This window comes from Labeo rohita, chromosome 2 (genome assembly GCF_022985175.1).
Source record: "Labeo rohita strain BAU-BD-2019 chromosome 2, IGBB_LRoh.1.0, whole genome shotgun sequence".
Taxonomy (NCBI): Eukaryota; Metazoa; Chordata; class Actinopteri; order Cypriniformes; family Cyprinidae; genus Labeo; species Labeo rohita.
The window spans coordinates 6,605,863-6,626,379 of record NC_066870.1 but is presented as its reverse complement, the minus strand read 5'-3'; the positions used below and the strand labels follow the sequence as shown (position 1 = coordinate 6,626,379).

General features: G+C 34.1%; 1 protein-coding gene across 1 annotated transcript in view; it reads right to left on the bottom strand.

The window, feature by feature from the left end:
- The window catches only part of brinp3b (bone morphogenetic protein/retinoic acid inducible neural-specific 3b), a 38,542-nt gene that overhangs the window by 7,903 nt on the left and 10,122 nt on the right, over positions 1–20,517 (bottom strand). The window contains exons 4-7 of the mRNA XM_051132280.1: positions 16,889–17,082; positions 3,554–3,659; positions 3,020–3,256; positions 100–322 (exon numbers count right to left, since the gene is read on the bottom strand). Coding sequence (XP_050988237.1) covers positions 100–322; positions 3,020–3,256; positions 3,554–3,659; positions 16,889–17,082 — 760 coding nt within the window. The remainder of the gene's footprint in view (positions 1–99; positions 323–3,019; positions 3,257–3,553; positions 3,660–16,888; positions 17,083–20,517) is intronic.

Here is a 20,517-nt window from a genome sequence, read left to right as displayed (position 1 = left end):
TTGCAGCTTTTCATGTAGCTTCATTTGCATTGCTTGCATAATTACACAACAAAACTTTTGGATTCACGGGTTTAATGTGTGCCTATAAATATGATTTACCTCTCCCTTAGAGACGCTATTTTGGGTTGTGTGCGGCATCTCTTGCTGAGGCTGAAGAGCTTGTTAGCAGTTCGACGGGTCTTGGAGAGCAGGAGGCTAACGCGACTTTCTAGTTGCCTGTAGCGTTGCTGTAGAGCGCTGTCTGTCTTCCACAACTGCTGGATTCTTGATGAATTCAGAGCGCTTTGTGTTGGTAATTTACCCATGAAGCTCTGGAACTCATCTGATGAAAAAGTAGATCTGAATTAACACTTTTGTGAATATTTTCAAAAAAATTTGTCAGTAAAACACCCATATCAGGAGCTAGCCTCTTTAGCATACACTGAACATAATTGCTTTCAAGGTAGCTGAATACTTGAATTATTATAATTATCAGTATCATTATCTGTTTGCTATTTGTTACGGTTACTATGAATTATTTCACAGTTTATTCACATACTACAACACAGCAAGACAAAGCAGATCCAATCCATCAAAAATGTGTTTGGCCTTGCATTCATATGTTAATGCTATTCCAAAGTGAAGTCTTGTTAAAAAAAAAAAAAAAAGTCTTTCATAATGCATGTGGATATTTTGCCATATAGTGACATTATGAACACAATTTGCACATGGCAACAATTATTTTTTAAAAACAAAGTGTCTATTTGTACCCAGGTGTAAATAGCATCTCCCACACAGCGCAGCTATTTGCACCCACGACAATGTGAAGCCACAGATATTTAGGACGTATTTTCTCACTTTTGTACTGTAGCTGCAATAGTGTGGAGTAAAGATGAAACCAATACACTTATACATGCAAACAACTAGAGTTGTAAATAATCTCATAAGGCTACTGTAGTGTTTTTCTTGTTGCTACACTGTAAAAAAAAAACTTTTCAAAGTTGAAAGTAAAGCAAATATCAATGGAGTATGTTTTACAAGAAAATTTGAGTTTTTCTACTTAAAAATGTGGTTTTTTAAATGTGTTGCTTGCTCTTTCTTTGTAATTGTTTAAAATTAGCAGCAATATCAGAGGAAAAATTTACAGAAGTGTTTATTTATTTCTTTTTTGTGTAGGCCGATTGTAAATTGTAGTAAATTGTTTTTCTTAGCACACTTAAAGATAACAAACAGGTGAAATGATAAAAAAAATGGTAAATAATTCACATAAATATTCAGATTTATAAATAATTCAGCTTAAATCAGTCAAGTCAAGGCTTATTTATTTTTGTGAGTAGCCATCAGTGCTATTTTAGAGTTATTTATAAACAGTTTTTTTAAATTCATTTTTTAAATTAGCTTCAGTTTGTTCATTATAATTTCAGTTTAATTTTTAGTAATTTAGTTTTGTGCTGTTGTCATTTTTAACAAATATTTCTATTTAGATTTTAAATGTTTAAGACTTTTTTTTTTCAGATCTGCACAAATAAAATAAATACCGTATGAGTGGAGTAGGGACATGTCTAAACTAAAATGACTGTAAAAAGCATAATTTACAGTTCAGATACAGGTTTAAAAAATATTTTATAAAATTAAGTTTTATAAGAACTTCACATTTCAGCCTTTAAACCATTTTTAAGAAAATTGATGAGTCAAAAGTCTCAATTATCATATTGATTATCATTATATAAATTATTATTTAATTAAATGGAATATAAATAAATTACTGTCTTAACCCTTAAATGCATACCTTGGGTCTTTAGCATCCCGGGACGTCATTCACTACCCTCTCCCTTTTTTAAGTTTGACATAAACTTTCTTAGTATTCGTCAATCTATTCATTATAAACAATATAACAATAAAAATAAATAAATAAAATATAAAAGAATATCTGTTTTCTAAATATTTTTTTGTAAAAAGTGTAAGTATATTTTTCGTGCGCAAAAATATATAAATATCTGATGACTCAATTTGTGCAATTCACCTTTATTCCTCGAGGTGGCACTGTTTGATGGACAACAATGACGTGATGTTTCACTCATTATTATCTCAAGTGTAAAACAAAAGAATATCATCAGCAAAAATTGAACTGGTTCGAATGGCTTTACTGCAGAGCAATTACTGTACGCAATAAAATATAAATGTCACTTTTATTTGATGCTGGATGTGGTGAATAAGCTGCCAGCGATCAAAATATTGACTTTGAAGTCACTGAAAACGACAGTTTTGAGAATATGGTTGAGATTGCGAATATGAGCCAGATGCTGAATGTACTGTGGAAGTGCTCTCTGACAATGGCGGCGATGGTAAAATCATCTGCTCAAACTGAATGCTTCTAAGTTTTAAAAGGTAACAAAATATGCTTTATTTTATTATTCTGTAAGTGTTCTTAAAATATCAAGAGAGTTTTGTACTACTGCATAAGTCAGAGATCCATCCATGCTGGATATATAGGTTCAGGTCGCTAAAGACCCAAAGATGTAATATTGATTCTCAAAACATTCATGCATTTAAGGGTTAATTGTTTAGATTTTGTTATTTTTTGTAGACCCTCTGTTTGCAGCATAAAAACATGGGTTGGTTTTCACATTGGTCTAAACAAAAACAGCAGACTGGCTTATTAAAAATGCAAATTCATTTTCTGCCAGCAGGTGGCGCGTTCGGAACGGCAGAAATACAGCGTTTCCCTGGCGGTAAACAAAGCAGCAGCTCCTGACTTTTTGAAGCCTTTTTGAAGCTTTTTGAAGTTTCATCATCACATTAGGCCTTATCGCAATTCCTCAACTTTAAGAACGCTTAAAATCACAATTGAGACTTTACTGTGCCATTTAATACTTTTTATGGCCTTGAATTTAAAACTAAATTTAAGACTTATTAAAGACCTGCAGAAAAGTTGGTTGACCAAAGAAGTCTTGCTGGTTAAGCTAGTTAAGCAGGCTAGCAGCCTAATGGGGACGATAATATCCTAGGAGAAAAAGAGAAACACAAGACATTTTGGCACCTGAGTCTTGAAATTCCTGGTTCTCCTGCCTCCAGGCCTCCCTCATGCGCTCCAGGTAGTTTTCCTGGGAACGGATATCAGCCTCAGGGCAGTTACACTGGGGAAACTCCTTGCTGCACTGGCACCAGCAGTCATTGTCTTTGCACACAAATTGGCCTTCAGCATTGCAGCCTATGTAGCCTAAGGCAGCCTGAACAAAGTTGCTCCTTAAATAACTCGGCAGAATAGCCTGAAGTCCTGGAAGGAGAAATACAGAAGTGTGAGATAGACCACACATGTCTCCGCTTTTCCAATACAGCCTTATTCTTGTTAGTTGCTAAAGCCTTTAATCTAATTAGCAAGCACAGTCAAATATCAACATTCAGGATTTGTGTATAATTAGCAGGCTAATTAGACAACGGCGGCATCAAGGCTTTGATCGTGTAGCTAGCACGGCTCATCACACAAGCGCGACCTCTGGAAAACACTTTAAAATTAGCGTCGGGACGAGAGAAAGTGTTTCGAGAGGAAGTGCGGGATCGTGTATCTCTTTACCTTGCAACTGAACTTTGTTCTCCTGGCTGTGAACCAGAACGGAGCTGACAGAGTCGAGGTTGTCATAGTTACTGCAGCCCAAAGGGCCGGTCCTGGTCTCTGTTACCTGGAGAGAGAGACAGAAGCAATTATTGTCTTTGTCTAATGAATTAATTGAAGTGACTTGTAAATATTAAACTCAGCTGAACAGTGGGTGAGCGGTTTTCATTGTAACCATCTAAACGATCAACACCAGGGATCCTACACCTTTTGGCCGATGAATATCCACAGCTTTTTAAAATATAATTTTCTAAAGCTGGGCATCACAACAACAATTTTAAATTGGTGTAGAAACAATTTTTCTCTCAGAAATTGCTAGTTACAAACAAACAAATGCCAAATAACACACTGACTTAAAGGTGAAATTTCGAAGTAGAAAAATTTGTAGTATTTTAATGTAAAACATACTCAACTATAATTATTACATGCTCGATAATTGTAACATACTCAAAAAAAAAAAAAAAAAAATTTGTGTTACACACACACACACACACACACATACAAAATTAATTTATTTTGTGAGTGGTCATCAATGCTATTTTAGTTATAATTTATATGCTGTTATAGTATTTTTCATTCATATTTTAAAGTTTTTATTTTGTTTTTATTTGAATTTAAGTTTTAATTTTTGAGTAATTTTGTTTTGTGCTGTTGTAATTTATAACAAATATTACTATTTAGCTTTTAAATTAAACTTTTCTTTAATATTTTTTATTTTATTTTCATATCATTAAAAATTAAAGATTTATAATATTGTAGTTTTAGCTTTATATCATTTATTATTTTACAATGTTATTACTTTACAAAATTATATACATTTTGTAATTTTATTTAAAGAAAATAATGATTTAATTTATTTATTTATTGTTTTCATAAAAATATATAGCGGCACAAGTGTTTTCTACTTCACAAAAAGGAAAAAAAAAATCATATGTTATATCTGATATTATCAATGTTGGAAACAGTTGTGCTGCCTTTTTTTTTTGGAACGTGTGATACTAAATTTAAAAGAAGAGAATTATTCAAAATAGAAATCTTTTGAAAACGTATGATAAGTATTTAATATTAATTTTTATCAATTTAACATATCATTGAAAAGTAAAGTAAAAGTAAAGTTTCCATAAAGAATGAAAAATGTACTGACCCCAAACTTTTGAACTGCTTTTGTTACAAAAGATTTCTATTTTTAATAAATGTTCTACTTAGCATCAAAGAATCCTGAAAATAAATATTACAAGTTAAAATAAAAATATTAAGCAGTACATATATTTCTTTTTCGTTTTTATGACTTTTTCAGCATTTCCCCAATATTTCTTATTTACCTAATATTTCTTATGTAGATCCTTTTGCACTCCTTGCCTATTTTTACACATTATCTAAATCATTTTATTTGTAAAAGTTTAGAAAAGAAAAAAAATACACAAAATCAGCACTTTTTTTTATCTTCGCAACAGCAACAACAACTATGTAGGCCTGCTTCTGTCTGTGTAATGATGCAAGAGTTGGTTGCATCTGGTCCTAATTTATCATGAAACTAATTAGGTTAACATCACTGTATTTAATTAACATTTTTATTATCTTTACATCTTTGTGCAGCCCAGCGAGCACTGTTCATCTCTGTATTCTGCTGTGGTATAACACTATGGATTTTATCTAGCAAAATAATTCAAAAGCTGAAGTAGTTAATCATTTATGGCAGAAAAAAACAGCTATAAAAAGTATTGAAACGGCATGAAGTCGAGGGCAAGAATCAGCAGAGTGTGAGAGAGACAAAGAGAGAAAAATCACAACTTCATTACACCCACAGCAGGCTCTTATGCTTCTGTTAATGCTGCTGGAGGGAGATTCATTAAATCCTAAAAGTTCTGTCTGAGGTCCGAGCCAGCTCATTGTCCCCGCAAAGGCCAAAAACACAATAGGCCTGTTGTTGCACTCTGCATCTAATTGTACATCAAAGAAATAATTAGGAAAATACAGAATTATATTCTGGAGCCGGTAAATGACAGAAACAGAATGTTTGTTGTGAATTGTTAATATGGAGGAGTGGGGATTTTCTAATACAAAGCTATTGTGTGGCTTCAGAAACACAGTACAAAAGCTGTACTTAAATATTTAAAAAAAGCTTCATAAAAGCTGTTAAAAAAACCCCTTCTATTTAATGCAATATTTTCTTTACACCTTGAATACATGTAACTGTCCACATCTAAAAAGTTTTCTCTTTGACAATGATTATGCATTATTAATATTTAAATCATGAATTATTCATTTATATTACTTTTTGAGGTATTTAAACCATATGAGATTTTACAGCCTGATTTTATGGAAGCCCCTTTCCACCACTGAAAGGTAAATGTGACTTTTTATCTCACAATTCTGATTTCTTTTCTCACTTTTTTCTTGCAATTTTGACTTTTCTTCTTCAAACTGTGAGATATAAACTCGCAATTGCAAATTATAAAGTCTAAAGGGGTCATATAATGTAATTTCATGTTTTCCTTTGTCTTTGGAGTGTTATAGGAGAACTCCACTTCCAGAACAACAATTCACAAATAATTTACTCACCCCCTTGTCATCCAAGATGTTCATGTCTTTCTGTCTTCAGTCGTAAAGAAATTATGTTTTTTGAGGAAAACATTTCAGGAGTTTTCTTCATATAATGGACTTGATTGGTGCCCTGATTTTGAACTTCCAAAATGTAGTTTAAATGCAGCTTCAGAGGACTCTAAAGGAAGAAGGGTTTTATCTAGCGAAACGATCGGTCATTTTTTTCGGAAAATAAAAATTTGTATACTTTTTAAGCACAAAAGCTCGTGTAACACAGGCTCTGGGATGTGCGTTCACATACTATTGAATCAGGTCGAAAGGTCATGCCGAACGTAGGCGGAACTACAGACCCAATGTTTACAAAGCGAATGCGCAAAGACTAAGAAAGTGCAAGTAAGACAAACACTGTTTACAAACAAAAAGGTACAATGATGTTGGACAATTCTGAAGTTGTAGAAGAAAATAAGATGTTTTTTCGCCATACTCTACATTTTTTTAGTCCGAGCACACAGACGATGAACTTAGACATGATTCATAGTAGTGATGGGAAGTTCGGATCATTTTACCGACTCGGACCTTTGAGTCTCGTTCAGCAAAATGAACAAATCTTTTTTCGAGTCATTTCGTTAATTTTAGCAAAATATAATTAAAATGTTACATATTAGTTCCCTAACACATCTACTGCTTACACAAACATTTATCACACTACAAACGAGACAAAACTATAATGCTATAAGAAACAGAAAAGATTAATTCATTGTTTACTTGGGTCTTTAGTCTATGATTAGCTCACCTGACTTCTTATCTGACAAGTTTTCGGGTTTGAGTCATTCGTTCATCACGTGACAGCCCCATAAGATGAACGAACGACTTGAAAAACCCGAAGACTCAAAACAGGTGAACTAATTCCAGTACAAAACCTAATAGGATGTTGTGCATACGAGGCTGAACGAATCACTCCCCGAGATGACTCGTTCTTCCCGAGTCACATTAAAGATTTGTTCAAAATGAAAGAATCGCTCGAGTACGACCCATTACTAATTTGTGGCATCGTGGACGCGCATCCCAGAGCCTGTGCTACATGAGCTTTTGTGCTTAAAAAGTATAAAAATTTTTATTTTTCGAAAAAAAATGACCGATCGTTTCGCTAGATAAGACTCTTCTTCCTCGCCTGGGATCGTTTGGAGCCCTTTGAAGCTGCATTTAAACTACATTTTGGAAGTTCAAAATCGGGGCACCAATCAAGTCCATTATATGAAGAAAAATCCTGAAATGTTTTCCTCAGAAACCATAATTTCTTTACGACTGAAGCCAGAAAGACATGAACATCTTGGATGACAAGGGGTTGAGTGAATTATTTGTAAATTGTTGTTCTGGAAGTGGAGCTGTTTGTGCATATATAAGATCTGTAAAGTTGCAAAGATTAAAGTCTCAAACCCAAAGAGATATTCTTTATAAAAGTTAAGACTCAGCCACGTCTTCCTAAAACGGGTCATTCAAACACGTCCCCACAAATCTATGTCACTGTGTGGGAAGATTTGCACAACACTACCCAAATGAGACATAACTTTTATTTTCACTGTAGTATTGTTGCAGCCACTGCCATGTTGTGGAGACACTGTTTCATTGCGAAAACGAAAGTACTTTTGTTTCTGCGGTCACAAATGCAGAAATTGTGTTATGTTTATGTGGCACAACGCAATGCAATGCATAAAAAGACAGTATGAGTCACTATAATCAGTAATAATGTTCTCACTTGATGCAAAAAATGTCTCATTTATAATGGGTTTTATTGTTTCGTCACACCGGGACACGGCATCACAACATGGTACGCTTGAGGTTTTTTTCGGCCTATCACAACGCTGGCTAATCAGAGCACACTGCGCTTTTCAGAATGATGAACTTTGTAAAAATGTATGCGTTTCAGAAAGGTGGGGAAGAGAGGAGGAACAATAATGTACAGTATGTGGAAAATAGTGTGTTTTTTGAACCTTAAAATGAATAAACACATTGCATTATTCCAAATAGACAAAATAATGTTCTTTTTAGGAACATCATATGACCCCTTTAATAACTCGCAGTTGCATCTTATAAGGTCAGAATTGCAAGATATAAACGAAAACAAACAAAAAAAAAGTCAAAATTGTGTTTATATCTTGCAATTCTGACTTGATAACTCGCAATTGTGAGCTTATAGCATACAATTCTGACTTGATTTCTCAGAATTACGAGTTTATATTTTATAATTCTGGCTTTATAACTTGCAATTGTGAGTTTATATCTGACAGTTTTGAGAATAAATAGTCAGAATTACAAGTTTGCATCATGCAATTCTGAAAAACAAAAGTCAGTATTGTAAAATAAAAAGTTGCGATTACCTTTATTCAGTGGCAGAAACAGGCTTCCATGTGGCCTAACTCTGCCTATTGTAAAAAGGTCATAAAAAGGTAAAATTATCTGATATTTCAGAGACTTATTGGTTTTCTTTTCTTTTCTTTTCTTTTCTTCAAAAAATGTCATTGAAGTCACTGCATGTATACATTGCATTTGGAAATTTAATATGAAATTATATATTTAAAAAAAAAATAATCTAAGTAAAATAGTGTCACATCAATGACCCTTGGAACAATATAAGGGTGCAAATATTTTTATTTTTGTGTGAACGGTTCTTTTCAAAGCTCTGATTGACACTGAATGACAGCATTTAATAGATTACATTTATTTAATGTATTTACTGTTTAAAACATTATCTAATTCATTATTTTTTAATAAATAAAATAAATTGTTAGTAAATAAATAAATTGCTTATATGTTTCGTCTGCAGTTGTAAACTGTATTAAAATATGTAAGATACTGTATGAGGGTCAAAGATGTGATGCTGCAATAGACTGATTGATTAAAAAATAATAATAAAAATAAATGCATTAATTTTTGTGCAAACTGTTCCTTTAAAACACTGATTGACACTAGATGATGACATATGGTGAGACACTAGGAAAACAACACCAAAACAAATCTTTCCCGGTGAACTTAGAGACACTTTAGTAGTGAAAACTGATTTCCGCTGTCTAAACTGGCATCCTGTGGTCAAATTTAATTTAGGTACCAGAAAGAAGCATCGTGAGTTCATGTGAAGGTTAATGTTCTTCGGCCTTCTCTCTTCCGCTTTACTGAAGAGTACAAAACTGTGAATAATGCGACTGTGCTTAATGTCTCTCTCCAACTCTCTGGATTTACCGCTTTGATTAATACAAATGCAGAGCGAGTGTTTCACCCCTACTTTTACTGTCCGCGCTAGAATTAAAAGCTAACCCAAACAGCAAGAATCTCCACCTGATAAGTGAATCAATAACCTTAATGAATAACATATAACATTTAAAAACTATTATTGCGCACAGACAAATCATTATTCTTCCAAACACATTTAACACCATTAATTAGCGTAGAGAGATAATTGTTCAAACCACAGATGAGGTCAGTTACCGATGCCATCTGCGACTATACCGAAGACCCAGCTAAACTAATGAGGCTGAGAGATTCCGCAGCGGTGCATCATAATCAAACCTCTAATTTACTCTCTCCAACACCCTTCGAATAGCGTCCTCCCTCACCTGCTCATCCATAAGACTAACACTGAAGAATCATCCAACTAGCTCCATTTAACACCTCGGCTAACCTTATAATGCATCTTCCATACATCTGTTTTCTTGCCTCAGAGCTCGCTTCATGCTAGATGCAACTAATGAGTTGAATTAGTCAACGCAGAAAGGAATCTAAATGGAAGAGCCAGGCTGATCCATCACCGTGATGCATGTTGTGACTAACACCGACAGGCGCTTTGTCCTCATTAATAGCAACTTAGCCCGGGATCCTCTTAGCGAACGGGCTCAGACCCCAAAACGGTTTGCCTGACTGAGATTGCGAATGACTGAATGTGGCAGGGCCGAGTTCGAAAAGGCTTTCGGATGGAAAACTGCTGCCTGGGATTAAGTCGCTGCTTTACTGATGACTGTTTGAGACTTTTTCAAAGGAAACCTTGGGTCATTCATATCTGAAGCACTTGAGTGGTTTAAGCATGGATTTATATTTAAAGGCTGTACTTGGCACTGACGCTTTAAACAAAGCCTGAGCAAATGAGATCAGTGTGGAGTCTATCACGAACGCCACAGGCGCAAGGTTATGCTGCTGATAACTGTGCATTGAATAATGAACTCACCTCTGAGGCGGTAATAATTGTATGCAAGGCGTTTGCTCGTATGTATCGCCTGCAGCTGCACTTATGAACCTAACATAAATTCACATTGACTATCAATCCAGGTTTCCTGTGTCTTAAATTACATAGAAGTTGATATGAGACTTGACTTGGACTCCAATTTAAAGACTTTAGAAACTAGAGTCTTTTTTAGAGAAATATTTTCTCTGAAATGTACAACATGATCTCATAATAATTCATATGTATAAGTAAAATGTGGTTCTACAAAATGTACATGTTTTTACAGGCACTAAAACATACGCTGCCCTCCAAAAATTTTAAAAAGGCCCTAGAAAAGTGGGGTTTTGGACAATATTGGCATGAATCCTTTTTAATTTGTGATAATTTTGCACTGATAAGGGACAACACAAACCACAAAAAGATATTTTATTACATAAACAGTTTATACATAGAAAAAAAAAAATGTCAATTTTCGATTCAACAAAATATCCACCATTAGCAGCTATTACAGCTCTGCATAATCTGGGCCTAAATTCACTGTATTATAAACTTAATTGACAATCAATTGTTGAAGCTATTAAGGTGTGCTGACCCAAAAATCTTTTAAAAACCTGGGCCAGGTTTAAAACAGTAACCAGACATCACAGCTGGCAAAGGGACATGTCTGACTTTGACATGTATATATTGCCATTATTATGTAACCAAAATGAAAATTATTATTGCTGCTCTTCAATGATAATGTCAAGTTACTTTAATGTATTTGCACCAAAAAATGATAAGGATTCATGCCGATATTATCCAATACCACATTTTGCCATGGGTGTTTCCAAACTTTTAGAGGGCAGTGTACAATACTGACGTATTTACAGCATCTAAATGTACAAATACACTGTAAAAAAAAACAAAACAAAACAAAACAAAACAAAAAACATTGTTGAGTCAACTTAAAATAATTTGCTACCCTGCTGCCTTAAAATTTTAAGTTCAGTCAACTCAAATAAATTTAGTCAACTTGAAATGTTAAGTTGTACTAAGTGACAACTTAGAAAAAACTTACAAAAAAATGGTTTCTTAAACTTAATAGCTGGGTAAGTATATTTCAAGTTGACTAAACTTTTTTTTTTTAATTGACTGAACTTAAAACTTTAAGGCGGCAGGGTAACAAAAATATTTTAGGTTGACTCAACAAATTGTTTTTTACAGTGTACTATAAAATATATGGACTATAAAAATATTTTTAATGCTATATTGTTACTAAAATTATCATTTCCATGCATACTTTAGTCAAATAAATTTTATATCCTTTTATATTTGCTATAAAATGGGTAGGTTTATAGGTTTGGGGGTAGGTTAAGGGGTCTAAAAATCTAAATCACTTATTGATAAAATGATAAAAAGGCATTGATACAAATATCTTAATGATATAAACGATATGTAAATTTTTATGTTTTTTAGCTAAAAATACGTAGTGATTTGTACGTTTTAAACATTGAAATATGTCTAAATTATACATTTTAGCATCAATAAAAATGCACAAAAATGTATGTTTTGTACTTGTAAATTTTACGTATTAATACCTACACTCTTAAAAATAAAGGTGCTTCACAATGCTATTAAAGAACCTTTTTTGTCTAAATGGTTCCATAAAGAACCTTTAACATCTGAAGAACCTTTCTGTTTCACAAAAGGTTCTTTGTGGTGAAAGAAGGTTCTTCAAATTATATAAAGGTAAGAAAGAGATGGTTCTTTAAAGAACTTTTGACTAAATGGGGAACCAAAAATGGTTCTTCTGTGGCATCGCTTTGAAGAACCTTTTAAAGCACCTTTATTTTTAAGAGTGTACATCTAAATAAGGAGACCAGGCTGAATTATGAGAAACTGTTTTGTAGAGATAAGGAATTTAACAATTCCAGTTCAGGTTCAGACCTTTAGAATGGTCTTACTCAGCTTGCTATATCTTTTCTAACTGAGCCAGCTTATAGTTTTCATAAACCAGATTATCAAAACCACCAAAAATCCAGTAGGCCTTCACTGAGGGTATGAAAACTGTTGTACATTAAGACTTACAGAGCGTTTAAAGGGTTATTTCACCCCAAAATGAAAATTCTGTCATTAGTTACTTACCCTCATGTCCTTCCAAACCTGTAAGATCCGTAAGGACTATTTTAACAATGTCTTCGCTACCTTTCCGGGTTTTAAGCGTGGTCATTGCGTTGCTGTCTATGCAGGGTCAGAAAGCTCTCGGATTTCATAAAAAAATTTATTTTGTGTTTCAAAAATTAACAAAGGTCTTATGGGTTTGGAACAACATAAGGGGAGTAATTAATGTATGAGTAATTAATAAAGGAGTAATGACAGAATTTTCATTTTTGGGTGAACTATTCCTTTAACTCCACAAAATTGGAATATAGCATTAAAACATTTATGAATAAAGCACAGTTTCTACAGTTTCCAGAGAACAAAATCATCACTTCCTGACAAACTGGCACTAAATATCACTAAGAAAAGCAGGAGAAGTCACTGAATATAATAACTTTTCATATATAATAAATTACTCGCAGCTCAGAGCGTGCAGACAAAAAACACAATAAATGCAGTCAATGCTTTCGGAGATGGAGATGGATGCTGCTATTTGGGAATGCTGTCGTCTAGGACAATTTTGGGAGGCAATTATACAGAAATATTTCAACAACAGACTTTGGCTCACGCACCATAACAGCATTTGAGATGCTGTGCAACGAGTCAAGTTATCCCATTCCATTGCACAAGTCACATGACTTTTTGGATGCACATGGAGGAATTTATTCAGCAAATGCGTTTCCATCTCCCACTATTTGCATTAACTCTTTTCAATAACCACCTCATGCGAGCATAAAAAAGTTTTTGTAAATTAAGGGATTTATTTTTTAATTTTTTTTTTTTTTTGGTGTTTCCATCACTTATTTCTAACGCGCATAAAAACAGGGTGATGAAAACAGCTAACTACCAGTTTATTTTACTATCGTTATAATTTTTTCAAATTCAATTTTATTATTTATGTTACTTTTTATTATTTATATTAGTTTTAAATTATTTTTTAAATATAATTATATAAAAAAATATACTTCACCTTAATTTTAAAAATCATAGTTACTAGTGAATAAGTGTTCCCTATTCTAAAGTGTTACCTAATTATTTTAGTACAACTCCAGAAATAAAAAAATGAGAAATTTGCCTCGTCAACTATAGTTAAAATAAAATAATAAAATGACATTTCTTAGGCTGTATTTATTTTATTTTATTTCTGTTAACTTTTTTTTTTTTTTTTAATTTCAAGTATCTTTTTTGTCTTTTTATGGTTTATGGTTTAAGTTAATGATAATAATCCTACTAACTACACAAGCCTTAAAGCCTTATTACATCAAAAATGAAAAATTCTGTCCCTCATGTTGTTTCAAACCTGTGTGTTTTTATTCTGTTGGGCACAAAAGAAGATATTTTGCAGAATGCTGGTAACGAAATTGTTGATGCCCCCCGATAGACTTCCTAACCCTAACCATAATATCTTCTCAAACTTGAAGGTGAATAAATCATACAGAATTTTTAGTTTTGAGTGAACTATCCATTTAGGAACAACATAACGCAATAAGCTGAGCTGTATTTGTTTGACTCAGTAAAAAAAGAACCAGCTCATATAAATCATTTGTATGAGAATTAAACATTAGTTGTACTGTGTTTTGATTCACTTAAAAGAACCGATTCATAAGAGTCATTTGCTCAAGAATCAAACTCCACTGGTTGCACTGTACAGTAAGTTTTTAAATCACCTACAAGAACTGAATCATACTACACTGACTGTGCTGTATGTTTTTTATTCTTCTGAAATAACCAAAGCGTTATTATTTTGGGGAAAAAGGCACACTGATTGCACTGTGTGTTTTTGATTTACATTCCTGGAGCTCCTAGGCATACTAGAAACTTCCAGACAGGTGTGTTGGGGCAAGTTGGAGCTAAACTCTGCAGGACACCGGCCCTCCAGAACTGAGTTTGGACACCCCTGACATTAAAGAGCCCGACTTTTTCATTATTCATTCAGGAAAGAGTGGTATTTTAAAGGAAATGGAACTAATTCATAATAAGAAGAAATACAGACTCCTGTTGGTCTATCAGTGGAACATTCACTATATAAAATTGCCTAGAAATCATTCATAATGTTAAATGTAGCTGTTGATACAACAATATACTAGTTTAGCATGAGGGAAAACAAATCCCTGTTAACACAGTTATCCATTTGTTTACTATGGGGAAAACAAAGATTATGAGTGGGCATTCAGGGAAAGAAAAGCTGTGTCATAACATTGTTCAGTTGTTTTCATTTTTAATTACTCCCTTGCTGACTTGGATAATGGGTAATGAATAAACGATCCATTTTAAAAGTACATGGTATTAAGATAAAATGGTCTGTTGATTAAAGTAAAACCATCTATACTTACGTTAGGATAAGAATGGCTTAATGAACAATGAAATTCTGTGAAATAATGTTTTATTATACCTACAACACAGAGGAAACAATTACTACAAGACTTGAGTTCTGGCATGGCTTTGCAAAATGGAATTGCAATAAACATCGCAATCCCATAAAAGTGCTGATGAAAGTGTAAAATTCTGTGGTTAATTTACTGACAATACGCAAATGAAAAGACACATCCAGATAATTCACATAATGTTCCAGTAAACTGACTAGTGCAAACCTTAGTAAATTACAACGATTTATAAAAATACTCTCCTCCGCCTGAAAGGGAAACTCCTACTAATGCAAATGCAATAAAGTTAGCAGCAAAAATAACTGTGTCCATGCCTTTTCATCCCTAATTTTTCACTCCTCTGTAGTAAATCCAGTAGTTTTTTAATGCCAAAAGAGGCAATGCACTGGTGCAAGCTGTTAGTAAATCATAGTTAACTACAGCTAGTGCATGATTAGGTTTAATCAAAGCTGCCAAAAGGCGAGTCCACTGCTGATTTGATATCAAGTTAGTCGATCAGTGAGGGCAGTAATTAAAATGAAGCCAAATCAGACCCTGTTCTATTTATATATTTTAGATGATTGGGAAAAGATTATTTAATATGTACTAATGGAGGATTTGAACCCAGGACAATGTGATCCGAAGAAAAATGTCAAATCTCTGGCTTGATGGACCATATATTTCTCAAGATAAAAATCTATTAAAATTATACAATATATTTTTTCCCTACAAGAAGTTGTGATTGCTGCAATGCCAAAGCAAGTTCTTTGAAGAACAAGTACGGTGGCTGAGAGAGTTCAGCATGCTGCAACTGAATAAAACACACCAGCAAGTTAAGTAAATACCTTCTTCATGCTGGAAATACTCAAAAGGAAAAAAAAAAAAAAACAGAAACACGCTGCAAACACTCAATTTAACCAAATATGTGATGCAAATACTCATAATGCATCCAAATACAGAGACATGCTGCAAATACAAAGCAAAAAAAAACATACAGAAACCCGCCGCAAATACATAAAGCTAACACTTTAGTATAGGGAACAATTCTCACTATTAGCTAGTTACTTATTAGCACTATTATTAACACATTCGCTGTTTATTAGTACTTAGTATTCACTCTGTGAATACTGTAGCATAGACCACATTGGAAATACACACAGCGGGGTTTAAAGGGGACTCAGACAAGTGACAAACCTGGCTGGGACATGCTTATTGCTAAAGGTCTACTCATCAGTGGAGTTGTCAATGAACTGAAAGCTGAGTTTTTTGTTTATTCTTATGTCAATACATTCTTTACTGCTTAACCAATCGTTAAAACCAAACAGAAAATTGCAGATTAACAGTATGAATAATGTTTTTTGTTGTGGTCTGTGCTATTTTCAGCGTTTCTGAGTTTGGTTGTATTGTGAGTATTTGCAGCTTGATTCTATTTTTGGTTGCATTGTGAGTATTTACAGCATGTACAACTGATGAAGATTTATATACATATATATATTTTTAATGTTTTCTTAATTTGCTAGTGTTTTTTTTCTATATGCATGTGTTTTCTTCAGTTACAGAGTGCTGAGCTCTCTCAGGTATCGGAAACAAGTTTCAAGTCTATTTGTTTGCATTTAACCTCCAAGACTTTATGCACATTTATTGTTATACGTTTATTGCCATAGTTATCGCTGTCAATAATTACATTTTCAAATTCAATCCTGCATTTAAATATGATTGTCAGTCCAAAAACTTTGCACTGTGTAGTCAGCAGCATGAAAAATAAAACTTTTATTCAAATGGTGAATTATAACAGAAAGTGTGCAAAGAGAAATTTTGAAAGTAGCCGAAAAAGGGGTGGGATTGACTTACTGTATTTATAAGCAAAACACTATTGTGATATGTTTGTCCCTTATTTTATAGCATCAGCGAAGATATTCATGAATTCATTAATATTCATGCCCAGCTCTATTTACTGCATTGAAGCAAAATTGATATTTGCATTTATTTACACCTGCCATCACAATTCAAACCTGGCTGGTATCATGGGGGTCATACCTTAATGGCGGTGGAGGCGATCTGGAGGTGATGGAGCTTCCGCAGTGTGCTGTCTCTGTCAATGAAATAAGATGCTGCCAGTTGGTGGAGGGCTTCGAGTGTCAGCGAACCGGCTGTAGCGTTGGAAGTGCCGCCATTCTGCTGACCTCTGCTGAGTTTGCTTTTGTCCACGAAAATGGTCAAGGACTCCTCGCCTGATCAAAAGCCAGACAAAAATGATCATCTCAGCTGGAGAAGCTAATCAACCCTAATCATCTACAGCATGAGCTCGCCCTGTCTCGGCCCGTCGGGGCCCACAAAGCCATGCAGCTCTTCCCCATCTGACGCGTCAGCTCTCATTACACGCATGGTACAGATGAGAGTATCCTTCATCTCCGAGTGAGAGGGATCCAATGAAAATCAATTGACTCAGCTGGTGGGTTTGTTTGGAGAGAATAAATGCCTAAGAAAAAAATGGCAGAGTCAAAAGGTGTCCTGTGGAGCATTAGCCAGACCTTCAAATGATCTCCACTTTCAGCCTCAGTCATGGTATAAAAGCAGTTTATTTATGGAGCGAGCTATTGACGAATGAGAATGTTTCTTTTGAAGAGGTGTATACTGTAAACAATCTCTCGGCAGGCAAGGCATAAAGGACTATAGAGAAGCGAGAGACTACTGCTCTGCAGTATATCTACAAATGAAGATGAGCTCTCAGAGCTGAAAACCAGCTAAACAAACAGAGATGTACCTGTCCACACTTTTCATCTTGCCTATGAAAACTGACAAGGCAGTCGCAATCCATTTTACTTTCGTATTGACATATTTTTGTGAGTGATACAGAATATGCAAAGAAAAAAAGCGGAAGGGACTTTTTTTTATACATGAAAAACTGACTGGACAGTGAAAAGTGTGTTTTGTAACAAGACTCACACACCACCAACACTTTCGAGGGGCCTTTTTGATGTTGGTGCTAATGTTACTGAAGACCATGTCAACATGAGCCAGTGCAAAATGGTTTCATGTACACCTGGCATTAACATGCATTTTCTGTGATTATATCATGATCAGATCACACTTCACCCCATTAAAAGCCAGATGAAAGACGGTTTGTAATCTGATCACTGTAAATACATTTTGAGTTGGTCTGGAATGGATCCTGACTACATTTAAATGAAGGCGTAAATGCAAATGCATTTTTGTTATCTGCACACAGTGATGAAAGTAATACGTGATGAGGTCATGCTGCAAAAAAATTCAATTTATCATTTTCACACACAGGCACTGCGCTCTTTTTCTCTCACCCAATTCAATCAACAATTTCCCATTATTTATTGAATTATTTCACTGGATTACACTTGGAATCTCATTTCTCTCATTTATCTCCATATAATAAGAATTTGAAGTACTTTAGCCTAAAGCCTAAAGTATCCAACATAATATCCAAAGACCCTGATATAACATAATATTAACAGAACCATGATATAGGTATTAATTAAGCACAATGATTGATTATAATGATGATTATAGTGTCAAGAACTATAGTTATTGAAGAGAAAAAAGAAATTATGTTCATTGTATGTTTACCATTTTAATCAAGTTAGGTCATTTTAGTATACTGAAGAGGTCCTATTATGCTCTTTTACAAAGTCTTGATTTTATGTTGGGCGTGTAGTAGAACATGCTTTCATGCTTGGTGGTTCGAAAAACACTTTATTTTTAACATAATTTACATTATTACAATACCTTTCTCCCAGCCTGGCTCAAATGCCTCGATTAGTTCGGGTTTGATGAAGGCCCGCCTTCCGATAAACGAAATGTGTTGTGATTGGTTAGCTATTCCAGTGTGTAGACGGTGCTTCAATACTGCCACTCCCGTTGCTAAAGCAGCTCCGTGTACAATTGTTAGCGGAGCCATGTGAGGCACTTTTTATTATGGATGGATGCACTTTATTGGACTTGTTTTGGACTGATGAAGAGAAACACCCGTCTATGCTGTTCTAAAGCTTGGGAGTGCCAGGATAAATTTTAATATAACTCCGATTGCATTCTTCTGAAAAGAAGTCATATACACCTAGGATGCATGGAGGGTGAGTAAATAAAATTCTAAAGTAGTGTTGGGTCCTATCGCCAGCCTGCGAGATCACCGATACATGATATTATCGTGCTAATTTATTTAATTATTTACATACTTAGTTTCATTGCCTGAAACCAGCTCCAGCATAAGGCTAAAAGCAGCCTAATGTTTTTAATATGACTTAATTTGTATTTAACATGACAATAAAATGCTTACATTTTCGTAGTTCTTCAAAAAGCAGCTACAGAAAACGAGCAAAGAACATCATCACTGATTAGCCTATAGTCTAGTGCAAGTTTATGCATTTTAAAAAAATACGTTATAAGTAAAGCTACACTATATGATGAATAAATCTCTTACCACACACTGCACACATCTGCGGCATGGCTCTGACACGGCCAGATGGAAATGATTGCGGTCATTCTAGTCAGTGCTTGTGTTTATACCTGCACCACGGCTCGTTGAAGCATCCCAGAAGCTGCTCTCCGCGCTGCATTGCTAAAGTTAGGCTAATCCTCCACCTCGTCCCCACCCACCCCCCAACCTTTCGAATTTCAGTAGGCAGGATTTAATTTAATGATATTCTAATGGGCCGCGTTGTGACATCATAACATCAGGAAAACAAATGCTGTAGTCCAAAGGAGCCGTTCGTTGGCTTCTTCTGGAGTGGACGTTGAAATTTGTAGCTTTGTAGATATTTTTTATGCCCAAACAATCACACCATACACTGACTAAAATGCAAAAAGTGAAGCATAATAGGACCCCTTTAATAATAATAATGATAATGCTGATGATGATAATAATGATGTTAACACTTTACAATGAGGTGTCATTTGTTAACGTTTGTTAATGTATTAACTTACATGAATGAACAATGAATAATACATTTATTACACTATTAACTATTTAGACCCTGGACCACAAAACCAGTCTTAAGTAGCACAGGTATATTTGTAGAAATAGCTAAAAACACACTGCACGGGACAAAATGATCTATTTTCTTTCCTTTTATTAAAAACAATTTTCTCAATATTTTGAGTCGTTCATTGTTTATTCATGTTAGTTGACACCGCATTAACTAATGTTAACCAACACAACTTCTGATTGTAATAATGCATTAGTAAATGCTGGAATTAACTAAGATGAATAAATGCTGTAGATGTACTGTATTGTTCATTCTTAGTTCACATTAACTAATGTAGTTATGTAGTAAAACCTAATTTTAACTAATGAACCTTATTAAAAAGTGTTGCCATAATAATAATGACATTTTATTTTAAGGACCAGTTCTCTATATTAATTATCATGCATATTTCTAGCATATTGTCTTATAAAGCACATATTAATGTCTTATTCTGTATGACCATATTTTAGATCTCTTAATCCAACCCAGTTCCTAAACTCTACTACCTATTAATAAGCAGCAACTTATGAGTTTATTGAGGCAACTGGCACAGTTAATAGTTAGTTAATAATGAAAGCTGGACCTTAAAATAAAGTTTGACCATAATAACAATAATTTTACTTTATCCTGCTGTCCTTGCCCCAGTCCCCTGTTTGAGAACCACTAGCCTAG